Source organism: Geotrypetes seraphini, chromosome 2 (assembly GCF_902459505.1).
Source record: "Geotrypetes seraphini chromosome 2, aGeoSer1.1, whole genome shotgun sequence".
In the NCBI taxonomy this organism is placed as follows: Eukaryota; Metazoa; Chordata; class Amphibia; order Gymnophiona; family Dermophiidae; genus Geotrypetes; species Geotrypetes seraphini.
In genome coordinates, this window is record NC_047085.1 from 512,292,882 (window position 1) to 512,306,611 (window position 13,730).

General features: G+C 47.4%; 1 protein-coding gene across 2 annotated transcripts in view; it reads right to left on the minus strand.

Annotated features, from left to right (window-relative positions):
* LOC117355242 (oocyte zinc finger protein XlCOF6-like) overlaps positions 1–1,315 on the minus strand; it is a 41,133-nt gene extending 39,818 nt beyond the window's left edge. The window contains exon 1 of one of the 2 annotated variants that reach the window (XM_033933531.1): positions 177–1,315. In XM_033933531.1, the coding sequence (XP_033789422.1) occupies positions 177–393 (217 nt within the window). In that variant the 5' untranslated portion in view covers positions 394–1,315. The remainder of the gene's footprint in view (positions 1–176) is intronic. The other variant, XM_033933530.1, reaches the window with a different exon arrangement.
* Between the last annotated feature and the right edge of the window lie 12,415 nt (positions 1,316–13,730).

Consider the following 13,730-nt stretch of genomic DNA (forward strand, 5'->3'; position numbering starts at 1 on the left):
AGAATAATCTGTCTCTGATTTCAAAGGGGAAAAAATTGTAGGACACACAAGATGGTCTCATGGTCCCTCCCACTGTCAGCTTAAGATAGAGGTTAGTAGAGAAATCCAGATCACACTTGGAAGTTTCTGGAGCAAAGGAAAATTGTGTCATATTAGTTGAATATTTTAGTCCTTACCTAGGGAGATCAGAGTCTCATAATTCTCCTTCATCACCTCCCTGTAAAGCTCCTTCTGCCCTTCATCTAAATATTCCCACTCCTCCTGGGAGAAAGAGACAGCCACGTCCTCAAACTTCACCTGCATCTGAAACACAAACCAGGAACACTTCAGCCCTTCAGCATCACCATCAGACATTATTGTAGACCTGGCGCAGGTAAGTTGCTTAGTGTCCATGTGGATGGAGCGTGGAAGTGGCGCCAAGTGACCTAGTGGAATTGATCAAATCACATGGAATGAGAGACTGGATTGTTCTGTTGGACCATGAGGTGAGGAGAGGCTGAATGGCAGCCCCTTAAGCCTCCAAACGAAGTCATTCCAAGTCCCCTCCCCTCCCCCTGCCAGGAAAAGTGGGGGTGGGGGAGGGGGAGCTCCTACCTGAGCAGAAGCTCCTGCAGCCATTTCCCTCTTGGGGCTGGGAAGAGAGAGAAGAGCACAAGATGGACGACTCGCTTTCCTTCTGGCCACAAAGACTTTTCCCGCCCTCAGGGAAATTCTAGCAATGAGCATTCTGACCAATCAGCAGCGGATGAAACTGAAACTCCTCCTCCTTTTCTCCCTTAGTCTTGCTAGGGGGCGGCTCATTCTGACCAATCAGCACTAAAAGGGGCAGAGCCAGAAGCAAAGAGCGTCTCTCAGACTTCGGCGTGAAGCTCCGCCCTCTCCCTTGTGACGTCACCCGCCTTCCAGCTCGCAGACTTGCTTTCCCTGGCAGCGCTGGCTCCTGAGTTGGACAAAGCTCAAACTCCTCCTCCTTTTCTTCCTTAGTCTTGCTAGGGGGCGGCCCATTCTGACCAATCAGCACTAAAAGGGGCAGAGCCAGAAGCAAAGAGCGTCTCTCAGACTTCGTTGTGAAGCTCCGCCCTCTCCCTTGTGACGTCACCCGCCTTCCAGCTCGCAGACTTGCTTTCCCTGGCAGCGCTGGCTCCTGAGCTAGGACAAAGCTCAAACTCCTCCTCCTTTCTCCCTTAGTCTTGCTAGGGGGCGGCCCATTCTGACCAATCAGCACTAAAAGGGGCAGAGCCAGAAGCAAAGAGCGTCTCTCAGCCTTGGGCGTGAAGCTCCTCCCCCCAATTCCTTTCTAACCCTGAGGGGGGGGAAATTTCCCCCAGCAAGCACTGCGGCAGCTGCCAACTTGGGCTCCTGGGGCTGAGCAAAGCCTAATCCTGCACTGGGCCAGTGAAGTGTCTCTCCCTCTCCTCTGGCTCAGGGAACCCCCTGAAAGCCCAGACCCAGCCCTTGGCCCAACCAATGAAGGGTTCAGCCAACACTCTCCCGCCTTAAAGGTCAACCTTCATGGCAAAGGAGCCATCTTTTTTTTTATGCAGAGAAACCATAATAACATGTCATGAAATAGAAACACAGCTTCCAACAAAACAGTAGAATGCTGATAGGTAACAGAGGGTGGTGGTTAATGGAAGTTGCTCGAAGGAAGGAAAGGTGACTAGTGGAGTCCCTCAGGGTACGGTGCTGGGGCCGATCCTGTTCAATATGTTTGTGAGTGACATTGCTGAAGGGTTAGAAGGAAAAGTGTGCCTTTTTGCAGATGATACCAAGATTTGTAACAGAGTAGACACCGAAGAGGGAGTGGAAAATATGAAAAAGGATCTGCAAAAGTTAGAGGAATGGTCTAATGCCTGGCAACTAAAATTCAATGTAAAGAAATGCAGAGTAATGCATTTGGGGATTAATAATAGGAAGGAACCGTATATGCTGGGAGGAGAGAAGCTGATATGCACGGACAGGGAGAGGGACCTTGGGGTGATAGTGTCCGAAGATCTAAAGGTGAAAAAACAGTGTGACAAGGCAGTGGTTGCTGGGCTGTATAAAGAGAGGCATAGCCAGTAGTCGTTTTTTTTTTTTTTTTTTTTAAACAGCCATCTTTTACCCACCTTTTGTTTTTCCCTTTCATGTTTCTTCTTCTCTTCTATCAAAATTGTAACTACTCCCCTATTTAGCCTCACATGTCGAGTATGTCTTACCCTCACATTATTGTGAAATTAGGTTTTTGATCAGTTTGTAAAGTATGTTATATGTCGACACAATCAAATTTGTTTTTATGTCATTTTTAACATTGTACTTGTTTCATTTATTAATACATGTTGTTTTTATTGTACATCGCCTAGCAAGTTATATAGGCGATTCATCAAGACTAAATAAACTTGAAACTTGAAGGAAGGTGTTGATGCCCCTGTACAGGTCATTGGTAAAGCCCCACTTGGAGTATTGTGTTCAGTTTGGAGACTGTATCTGGCGAAGGATGTAAGAAGACTTGAGGCGATCCAGAGGAGGGTGACGAAAATGATAGGAGGCTTGCGCCAGAAAACGTATGAGGAGAGACTGGAAGCCCTGAATATGTATACCCTAGAGCAGTGTTTTTCAACCGCTGTTCCGCGGCACACTAGTGTGCCGCGAGATGTTGCCTGGTGTGCCGCAGGGCCGCAGGGCCCGGAACTGACAGGGGGCCCGAGGCAGGGGCGCCAGTAGTTCGCCAAGGCAAAGTGAGTCGATCACCCAGGACTCACTTTGTCTTGGCGATCTAATCTATCGGGCCAATCAGTCTTCCTCTCCCCGACGTCAATTCTGCAGTCGGAGAGGAAGTTCGGGCCAGCCTATCGCTGCCTGGCTGGGCGGAACTTCCTCTCCGATTGTAGAATTGACGTCAGGGAGAGCATGCGTCGGCGTCGGCTTTGGGGCCTGTTATCCATTGGTGGGTCCTGTTCCCCGATGGCAGCGGCAGTGGCAGTGGCTTGGGGAACAGCAGGGAGAAAGAAAGAAAGGGGGCAGGCAGGGAAACAGAAGGAAAGAAGAGAAACAGAAGGAAAGAAAGAAAGGTCAGGGAGAGAGGAAGAAAAAGTTGGGGGAGGGAATGAGGTGTGGAGAGAAAGCATACAGGCTGATAGAAGGGAAGAAAGATTGGATGCACAGTCAGAAGAAGAAAGTGCAACCAGAAATCACCAGACAAGGAAGGAAAAATGATTTTATTTTAAATTTAGCAAAGTGGAGGCAGTATTACCACAGTTTTCAAAGGAATTTGCCCAAATAACTTAATAGTTAACTGGGTAAATTCCCAGAGATGAAAACTTCCCTTCACTTACTATGCACAGTTCTGAATTTATATCTGCTGTCTATATTTTACAATATGGTCACCTTTTACTAAACCGCAATAGTGGTTTTTAGCGCAGGGAGCCTATGAGCGTCAAGAGCAGCGCTGGACATTCAGCGCAGCTCCCTGCGCTAAAAACTGCTATTGTGGTTTAATAAAAAGGATGGAGGGTATATTTGTCTATTTTTGTATGCTATAAAAACCAAATACAGAGAGAGACTGAGAGCTGTTGACGAAGAGCTACGTGTGTGTCTTTCTTCGATTCCAGCCAGAATATCAGCTTTGTGTTCAGCCAAACAGGCCCAGGTTTCGCATTGAATAAAGTATTTTATAATTTTTATTTCATAATAAAGTAATTATAAAATACTTTCTTTGTGTTTATTTGATTCCTATTCAAGAGAATTACTTTATATATAGTCAATATAGGCAGAGAGTTAAATTTTTTAACATTTTCTAATGGTGGTGTGCCTCGTGATTTTTTTCATGAAACAAGTGTGCCTTTGCCCAAAAAAGGTTGAAAAACACTGCCCTAGAGCAGGGGTGCCCAAACTTTTTGGGCTTGCGAGCTACTTTTAAAATGACCAAGTCAAAATGATCTACCAACAATAAAATTTTTAAAAAACACAACGCACACTGTACTCATAGAATTGTTAATTATCATTCCTATTCCGGGGTTTTTTCAAAGAGGTCAAAGCAGATGACTCTATGCACTGTCACCTCAGTAACAACCATACAAAAATAGACAAATACCCACCCCCTCCCTTTTTACTAAACCACGATAGCAGTTTTTAGCGCAGAGAGCTGCGCTGAATGCCCAGCGCTGCTCTCGACGCTCATAGGCTCCCTGCGCTAAAAACCTCTATTGCGGTTTAGTAAAAGGGGACCATATTGTAAAATATAGACAGCAGATATAAATTCAGACACATTTTGATCACTAAATTTAAAATAAAATAAAATAATTTTTCCTACCTTGTCTGGTGATTTCATGAGTCTCTGGTTGCACTTTCTTCTTCTGACTGTGCATCCAATCTTTCTTCCCTTCTTTTAGCCTGTATGCTTCCTCTCCTCCTGACCTCATTCCCCCCCCCCAACGTTTTCTTCTTCTCTCCCTGCCCTTTCTTTCTCTCTTCATGCCCCTTTTCTTTTTTTCTGTTTCTCTTCTTTCCTTCTGACTCCCTGCCTGCCCTCTTTCTCCCTCCCTGCCCTCCCCCAAGCCACTGCCACTGCCATCAGATAACAGGCCCCCAAAGCCGCCCGCCGCCGGCCAAGCTCTCCTTGCTTTGGGCCCACCAGCATTCCTCAACCCGACATCAATTTTGCCATCGGAGAGGAAGTTCTGCTGGCCAGAACTTCCTCTCCGACGACAGAATTGACGTCGGGGAGAGGAAGACTGATCGGCCCAAGATCGACCTATTGGGAGAAATGCTGCCGGGTCCTGCCTTTGAGGAAACAGAAAGTAGACAGGACCTGGCAGCAAGAAGAGCTAATCACAAGCTTCACTGACCTGTCTCCCACTTTAGCCCGCGAACGGGGCTCTAACATGTGCGTGCCGGCTTCCCTTCTCTCCCCCCCCTACCGACATAACTTCCGGTTTCAGAGGGAAGCCGGTACAAGCACACGTTAGCCCATGGAGCATAAATTCTCCAAGCCGTTTTTTTTTTTTTTTTTAATGTTGAGCAGTGGAGGCAGCAGCAGAATTCAGGAGCAGGCCAGTCAGGAGAGGAAAAAAGAGAAGGGAAGAAGGGAACCGCTCTGCGATCGACTGGGGTCGCCTGAGCGAGCGAGCTGTCGATCGCGATCGACGTGTTGGGCACCCCTGTCCTAGAGGAAAGGAGGGACAGGGGAGATATGATTCAGACGTTCAAATACTTGAAGGGTATTAACGTAGAACAAAATCTTTTCCAGAGAAAGGAAAATGGTAAAACCAGAGGACATAATTTGAGTTGAGAGGTGGTAGATTCAAAGGCAATGTTAGGAAATTCTACTTTACAGAGAGGGTGGTGGATGCCTGGAATGCGCTCCCGAGACAGATGGTGGAGAGGAAAACTGTGACTGAGTTCAAAGAAGCGTAAGATGAACACAGAAGATCTAGAATCAGAAAATAATATTAAAAATTACATAGTAACATAGTAGATGACAGACTTGCACGGTCTGTGTCTGTGTATGGCCGTTTGGTGGGGGATGGGCTGGGGAGGGCTTTAATGACTGGGAGGGTGTAGATGGGCTGGAGTAAGTTTTAACGGAGATTTCTGCAGTTGGAACCCAAGCACAGTACCGGGTAGAGCTTTGGATTCTTGCCCAGAAATAGCTAAGAAAAAAAAATTTAAAAATTTAAATTGAATCAGGTTGAGCAGACTGGATGGACCATTCGGATCTTTATCTGCCGTCATCTACTATGTTCTCCAATGGGAAAGAAGCATTTCTTAAACATGCAGTTGCTAACAAAAATAACAACCTATGTATTGTTTATTCAAAGCTTCTATACTGCTACTAGTGACTGGGGAGTCAATTCAGAGTGGTTTACACGCGCTTCTGTAATGGTGTTACAATACAGAGTTAGCGTTTTCTGAGATGGTTTTCAAACAACGTCAAGAATGAAATAGACAAGGCTTTAAACTGAGGAGAAGGGGAAAGCCGACAGACGATCTAACAACGACGCTTCGGACAAGAGTATCAAATGAAGATACTGAGCGGGGGAAAAAGTAGAGAGAGACTTAAGGACGAGCAGGAAAAATGTGAAAAAGGACCAAAGGATGAAATACAGGGGTACAAGGAACAAGTGAAACTAGAGAGCAAAAAGAAGAACAAACAGCAGGAGATAGAGGAACATGTGAAATTGGGGAAGCAGGCTGAGGACGGGGAAGGCATGCCGCAGGAGGAAGAACAAAGTGTACCTCAGGAGCTGACAGCCCACAAGGGGATCGGAGGGAACACCAAACCACGAGAAAAACTAGCAGGGAAAGCAAACAACCGGGACCTGAATTGCTTATACACAAATGCAAGGAGTCTAAGAACCATAATGGGAGAGCTAGAAGTCATAGTCAACAAAGAGGACCTAGACATAATTGGAGTCACAGAAACATGGTAGTCTGAGGACAACAAATGGGATGTGGTCCTACCAGGGTACAACTCTACAGGAGAAGGGTGGAGGAATAGCGCTATACATAAGGGACTCCATTCACTCGACCAGGATGGAAACAGCAATAAGGGCGGACGGTTTGGAATCACTATGGGTTAAGTTACCAGGAAGAAATGGGGCTGACATAAAACTGGGACTGTACTATCGCCCACCAGGACAACCGGAAGCCGAAGACCAGGACCTGGAGGCTGAATTGAGGCAGCAATGCAAAAGCGGAAGTGTGGTGGTGATGGGGGATTTCAACTACCCTGGGATAGACTGGAGCATTGGACACTCCAACTGTGCGAGGGAAACAAAATTCCTGGAGGCTGTGAGGGACTGTTTCATGGAACAGATGGTCACGGAACCGACGCGAGGAGATGCCACTCTCGACCTAATCCTCAATGGACTAGAGGGACCCGCATATGAGGTGGTAGTAATAGCACCACTGGGAAACAGTGATCACAACATGATCCAGTGCAAATTAGAAGTAAGAACATCAAAGGTAAAGAGAACCACGACGACAGCTCTCAATTTCAGAAAAGGGAACTACGACACTATGAGGAAAATGGTGGGAAAGAAACTCAGAAGTGGCTCAGGGAAGCTGGAGACCGTTGAAAAGACCTGGTCCATACTCAAGGACACGGTGCACAAGGCACAAAACCCGTATGTCCCCAGGTTTAGGAAAGGGTGCAAAAAGAATCAAACAAAAAACCCGGTGTGAATAACAGATGCAGTGAAAAAGGCGATAGGGGACAAGAAAATATCGTTCAGAAAATGGAAGAAGGACCAGACTGAAGACAACCAGAAGGAGCACAAAAAACACCAACGGGAATGTCACCGAGTGGTTAGGGAAGCAAAAAGAGAATATGAAGAGAGGTTGGCGAGGGAAGCGAGAAACGTCAAACCGTTCTTCAGGTATGTAAAGGGAAAGCAACCGGCAAGGGAGGAAGTGGGACCGTTGGATGATGGAGACAGAAAAAGAGTGGTAAAGGAGGAAAAAGAGGTAGCCGACAGGTTAAACAAGTTCTTCTCGTCGGTTTTCACGAGCGAGGACACATCCAATGTTCCGGAGCCCGAGGAGATCATAAGTGGGGATCAAGATGAAAAACTGGAGCAAATAGAGGTAAGCCAAGAGAATGTCCTCCGACAGATAGACAGATTGAAGAGCGACAAATCACCAGGCCCGGACGGAATCCACCCAACGGTACTAACAGAACTGAGAAACGAAATAGCGGAAACACTCCAGCAAATATATAACCTATGCTTAAAAACTGGCGAGATCCCGGAGGACTGGAAAATAGCAAATGTCACGCCTATTTTCAAGAAGGGATCGAGGGGTGACCCAGGAAACTACAGGCCGGTGAGCTTGACCTCGGTTCCGGGAAAGATGATGGAAGCACTGGTTAAGGACAGCATCTGCGAGCATATAGAAAACAATGGACAGCTGAGGGCGAGCCAGCATTGCTTCTGCAAGGGAAGGTCATGCCTCACAAACTTTACTGCATTTCTTTGAAGGGATTAACAGCCAGAGGGACAAAGGGGAATCCATTGACATCATTTACCTTGACTTCCAAAAGGCCTTCAACAAGGTACCCCATGAACGGCTGCTCAAGAAGCTGGGGAACCACGAGGTGAAAGGGGATGTCTATTGATGGATTAAACACTGGTTGGAGGGCAAGAAACAGAGGGTTGGAGTGAAGGGCCAATACTCAGACTGGCGATGGGTCACGAGCAGTGTTCCCGCTAAGCTGCGTTGGCCTGCGCTCACGCACAAAATATTACATCGCAGCGCAAAGTTTCTCTTCACAGCGCACACACGCGTCGGTAAGGTAAGGGGACGCACTGGGGGGATTGCACTTCCCCACAATTGCCATGCTTCGGTTCCTCTTCTTCCTTCCTTCCTCCCCCCCCCCCCCCCGCGGGACCCTGCGGCACCATCAACTCTTACTCCCTCTAATGTCGGCCCTGCAGCTCCAGACTTCCTCGCACCTTCTCCCCTCCCCCTTTGGATCGCTATTATTTTAAATGTTATAGCCGCGGAGCTGTATCCATCAGTGGAGATGTCTAACCTCGGCCTGCCCCGGAACTCTTACTGCAGCAGCCGCCCGTCTAGGCAGGAACAGGAAGTCACTGTTGCAGTAAGAGTTGTTCCGGGGCAGGCCGAGGTTAGACATCTCCATTGATGGATACAGCTCCGCGGCTATAACATTTAAAATAATAGCGATCCAAAGGGGGAGGGGAGAAGGTGGGAGGAAGTCTGGAGCTGCAGGGCCGACATTAGAGGGAGTAAGAGTTGATGGTGCCGCAGGGTCCCGCGGGGGGGGGGGGGGGGAAGGAAGGAAGAAGAGGAACCGAAGCATGGCAATTGTGGGGAAGTGCAGAGCTGCAGGGAAGAGTGTTGCGGTACCCAGCTGGAGGGAGAAGGAAGATGAGGGAGGGGAATTAAAGGAGATGCCAGGGCTTGGAGCGTAGGAGGAAGGTATGCCAGTCTAAGGGAAAAGGAAGGGGGAGATGTGAGAGCATGGAGGGGGAGCGAAAGATGGAAGAAAAGGAAAGGAGAGAGATGCCAGAGAATCAGGGAAGGGGAGATACCAGACTATGAGGAGAGGTGTGGGAGAGGGAAGGCGAGGAGAGAGATGCCAGACCAATGGGGTGAAAGGAGAGATGGAAGGGGGAGGCATACAGTTTCTGGAAGGGGCATAGAAGGAGAGAAGATGCCATATAGGGGAAGAGAGACGGCAGACAGTGAATGGAAGGAAGAGAGTTACAAGAAGATGAGGAAAGGAGAAACCACAGAAGACAAAGGTAGAAAAAAATTTCTATTTATTTATTGCTTTAGGAGACATGTGTCACTGTTTCTGTGAAGCATTGTATGCAGAGTCCAGCTTCTTGCTGGTTCAATTTAACCTTTGTCTATGTATTTTTATTTTATCCCCCCCTTTTACAAAACTGTGAAGCGTTTTTAGCACCAGCCTTGGTGGTAGCAGCTCTGATGCTCAGAATTTTATGAGCATCAGAGCTGTTACCTCCGTAGCTAAAATCCACACTACAGTTTTGTAAAAGAGGGAGGGGTTAGTTTGTGATTACATATTCCTTACTAGGCGAAGGTGTTTTCTGTGTTCTGTGTGTTCGAAAGACATGGTTTTCTGTTAGGATTGACGGTGTAGGATTGATCTGTGCTGGTCTGGCTTGTTTAGTTTTACAATGGGTGTATTGATGTACTGCTCACTGCAATATGTAAGATGCTGCCTTTTCCTAGGTACTCATGTGTAACGTGTGGTTTGTTACTAAAAATCATGTTTTTCTTACAGATGGGGGGGGGTGCCAAAAAATGATGGGCCCCGGATGTTACATATGCTAGGTACGCCACTGTATGTAAAGATACCAGAAAGCTGGCGTAGCAAAAACTTCTAAGTTTTGAGTATTTAACCCTCCCACAATCTCACGGGCACTCGTTTCAAGTTTATTGAGATTTTGATTTAAACGCAATATCAAATATTTTCAATGCGTATAACAAAAATAAATTTGGGGAAATAAATAAAACCATTTGAACCAGTGTTCCCGCTAAGCTGCGCTGGCGTGCGCTGGCGCACAAAATATTACATCGCAGCGCACACGTTTCTCGTCACAGCGCACGATCGGAAGAGGCGTACGGCAGATGGCAGGGCGGCGAGAGGAGAATCGGGCGAGTTGGCTCATAACTTGCTGGCGCCCGATATTTTTGGCTCACGGTGAAAAAAGTTTGCTCACAACACCCGCCCGCTTAGAGGGAACACTGGTCACGAGCGGAGTTTCGCAGGGGTCGGTACTGGGACCGCTCCTGTTCAATATCTTCATAAACGACCTGGAGACGGGGACAAAATGTGAGGTTATTAAATTTGCAGATGACACTAAACTCTGCAGTAGGGTTAGAACCATGGAAGACTGTGAAGACCTGCAAAGGGACCTGGCGAGACTGGAAGAATGGGCAAAAAAGTGGCAAATGAGCTTCAATGTAGAGAAATGCAAGGTCATGCATGTAAGGAAAAAGAACCCGATGTTCAGCTACAAAATGGGGGGATCACTGCTAGGGGTAAGTAACCTTGAAAGAGACCTAGGTGTGTTGGTGGATACAACAATGAAAGCATCGGCACAATGTGCAGCAGCTTCCAAGAAAGCAAACAGGGTATCACGACCAGAACAAAGGAAGTCATCATGCCACTGTATCGGGCAATGGTGCGCCCGCATCTGGAGTACTGTGTCCAGTACTGGTCACCATACCTCAGGAAGGACATGGCAATACTTGAGGGAGTTCAGAGAAGGGCAACTAAATTGATAAAAGGAATGGAAAACCTGTCATATGCTGACAGGTTAGAAAAGCTGGGGGCTCTTCTCCCTGGAGAAGCGAAGACTTAGAGGAGACATGATAGAAACCTTCAAAATCCTGAAAGGCATAGAGAAGGCAGACAGGGACAGATTCTTCAGACTGTGGGGAACGGCAAGTACAAGGGGCACTCAGAGAAATTGAAAGGGGACCAGTTTAGAACAAATGCTAGGAAGTTCTTCTTTACCCAGAGGGTGGTGGACACATGGAACGCGCTCCCGGAGATTGTGATAGGGCAGGGCACGCTACGGGGGTTCAAGGAAGGTTTAGAGAAATTCCTGAAGGATAAGGGGATTGAGGGGTACAGATAGATTTAGAGATAGGTTATAGGAAAAGGCAGGAACCACTTAACAGGTCGTGGACCTGATGGGCCGCCGTGGGTGCGGACTGCTGGGCGCGAAGGACCTCTGGTCTGACCCAGCGGAGGCAACTCTTATGTTCTTATGTAATACAGACACATTCATACCCTAGTCAATCATCCTACGTATTTACACATCAAATACTGGTATCGTGTACTATGTTCATACTAAATCCTACTTATTTGCACACATTTCTATTTCTTTAATTTTCTATACCGTTCTCAGAATGGTTTACATTAATTTATTCAGGTACTCAAGCATTTTTCCCTGTCTGTCCCAGCTGGCTCACAATCTATATAATGTATATGGGGCAATGGGGGGGGATTAAGTGGGAGATGCAGTAATACTGACTGGATGGCTGGTGGCCGATTCTCTGGTCAATTGTGGAACAGCGATTGATGGGCAGGAGTAGCGTGGGTTTGAACCTACAATTTCAAGGTGCTGATGCTGTAGTTTTAACCACTGTGCCATACTTTCCTCATGCTCCATGTCGTGTTTTATGTTGCTTTATTAGTTAAAGCAGTCTATGAAGAGGAGGGTCTTTATCCCTTTCTTGAACTTTCCAGTGACGTTTCCTAGTTTTAATTCCTTCTGAAGTTCCACCACATTGAAGCTATCACTGAGAACATTTTTGTCCTGATGCTTTTTATCTCATGTCTCTGAAGGAGGGTATTTCCAACAGAGATTCTTGGCTCAAGCGTAGGGCGTGTGCTGGTGTATGGTATTGTGTCTTGCTGCTAGCTATTGCCATTCTGAGATAAAGATCTTGAATTTCACCCTGCTTTCAATCAGGAGTAGCGGGGTGGCACTCGTCCGCCTCCATTTTCACAGCAGAAATCTTGCTGCTGCGTTTTGTTCCATTTGAATCTGCTTGATCCTGTACTTTGGAATGCTCAGCATAGTATATTTGGATTTCAGCAAAGCTTTTGACAGCGTCCCACACCGCAGGCTACTAAACAAGATGAAATCAATGGGGTTGGGTGCAGTGTTCCCGCTAAGCTGCGTTGGCCTGCGCTCACGCACAAAATATTACATCGCAGCGCAAAGTTTCTCTTCACAGCGCACACACGCGTCGGTAAGGTAAGGGGACGCACTGGGGGGATTGCACTTCCCCACAATTGCCATGCTTCGGTTCCTCTTCTTCCTTCCTTCCTCCCCCCCCCCCCCCCCCCCGCGGGACCCTGCGGCACCATCAACTCTTACTCCCTCTAATGTCGGCCCTGCAGCTCCAGACTTCCTCGCACCTTCTCCCCTCCCCCTTTGGATCGCTATTATTTTAAATGTTATAGCCGCGGAGCTGTATCCATCAGTGGAGATGTCTAACCTCGGCCTGCCCCGGAACTCTTACTGCAGCAGCCGCCCGTCTAGGCAGGAACAGGAAGTCACTGTTGCAGTAAGAGTTCCGGGGCAGGCCGAGGTTAGACATCTCCATTGATGGATACAGCTCCGCGGCTATAACATTTAAAATAATAGCGATCCAAAGGGGGAGGGGAGAAGGTGCGAGGAAGTCTGGAGCTGCAGGGCCGACATTAGAGGGAGTAAGAGTTGATGGTGCCGCAGGGTCCCGCGGGGGGGGGGGGGGGGGAAGGAAGGAAGAAGAGGAACCGAAGCATGGCAATTGTGGGGAAGTGCAGAGCTGCAGGGAAGAGTGTTGCGGTACCCAGCTGGAGGGAGAAGGAAGATGAGGGAGGGAATTAAAGGAGATGCCAGGGCTTGGAGCGTAGGAGGAAGGTATGCCAGTCTAAGGGAAAAGGAAGGGGGAGATGTGAGAGCATGGAGGGGGAGCGAAAGATGGAAGAAAAGGAAAGGAGAGAGATGCCAGAGAATCAGGGAAGGGGAGATACCAGACTATGAGGAGAGGTGTGGGAGAGGGAAGGCGAGGAGAGAGATGCCAGACCAATGGGGTGAAAGGAGAGATGGAAGGGGGAGGCATACAGTTTCTGGAAGGGGCATAGAAGGAGAGAAGATGCCATATAGGGGAAGAGAGACGGCAGACAGTGAATGGAAGGAAGAGAGTTACAAGAAGATGAGGAAAGGAGAAACCACAGAAGACAAAGGTAGAAAAAAATTTCTATTTATTTATTGCTTTAGGAGACGTGTCACTGTTTCTGTGAAGCATTGTATGCAGAGTCCAGCTTCTTGCTGGTTCAATTTAACCTTTGTCTATGTATTTTTATTTTATCCCCCCTTTTACAAAACTGTGAAGCGTTTTTAGCACCAGCCTTGGTGGTAGCAGCTCTGATGCTCAGAATTTTATGAGCATCAGAGCTGTTACCTCCGTAGCTAAAATCCACACTACAGTTTTGTAAAAGAGGGAGGGGTTAGTTTGTGATTACATATTCCTTACTAGGCGAAGGTGTTTTCTGTGTTCTGTGTGTTCGAAAGACATGGTTTTCTGTTAGGATTGACGGTGTAGGATTGATCTGTGCTGGTCTGGCTTGTTTAGTTTTACAATGGGTGTATTGATGTACTGCTCACTGCAATATGTAAGATGCTGCCTTTTCCTAGGTACTCATGTGTGACGTGTGGTTTGTTACTAAAAATCATGTTTTTCTTACAGATGGG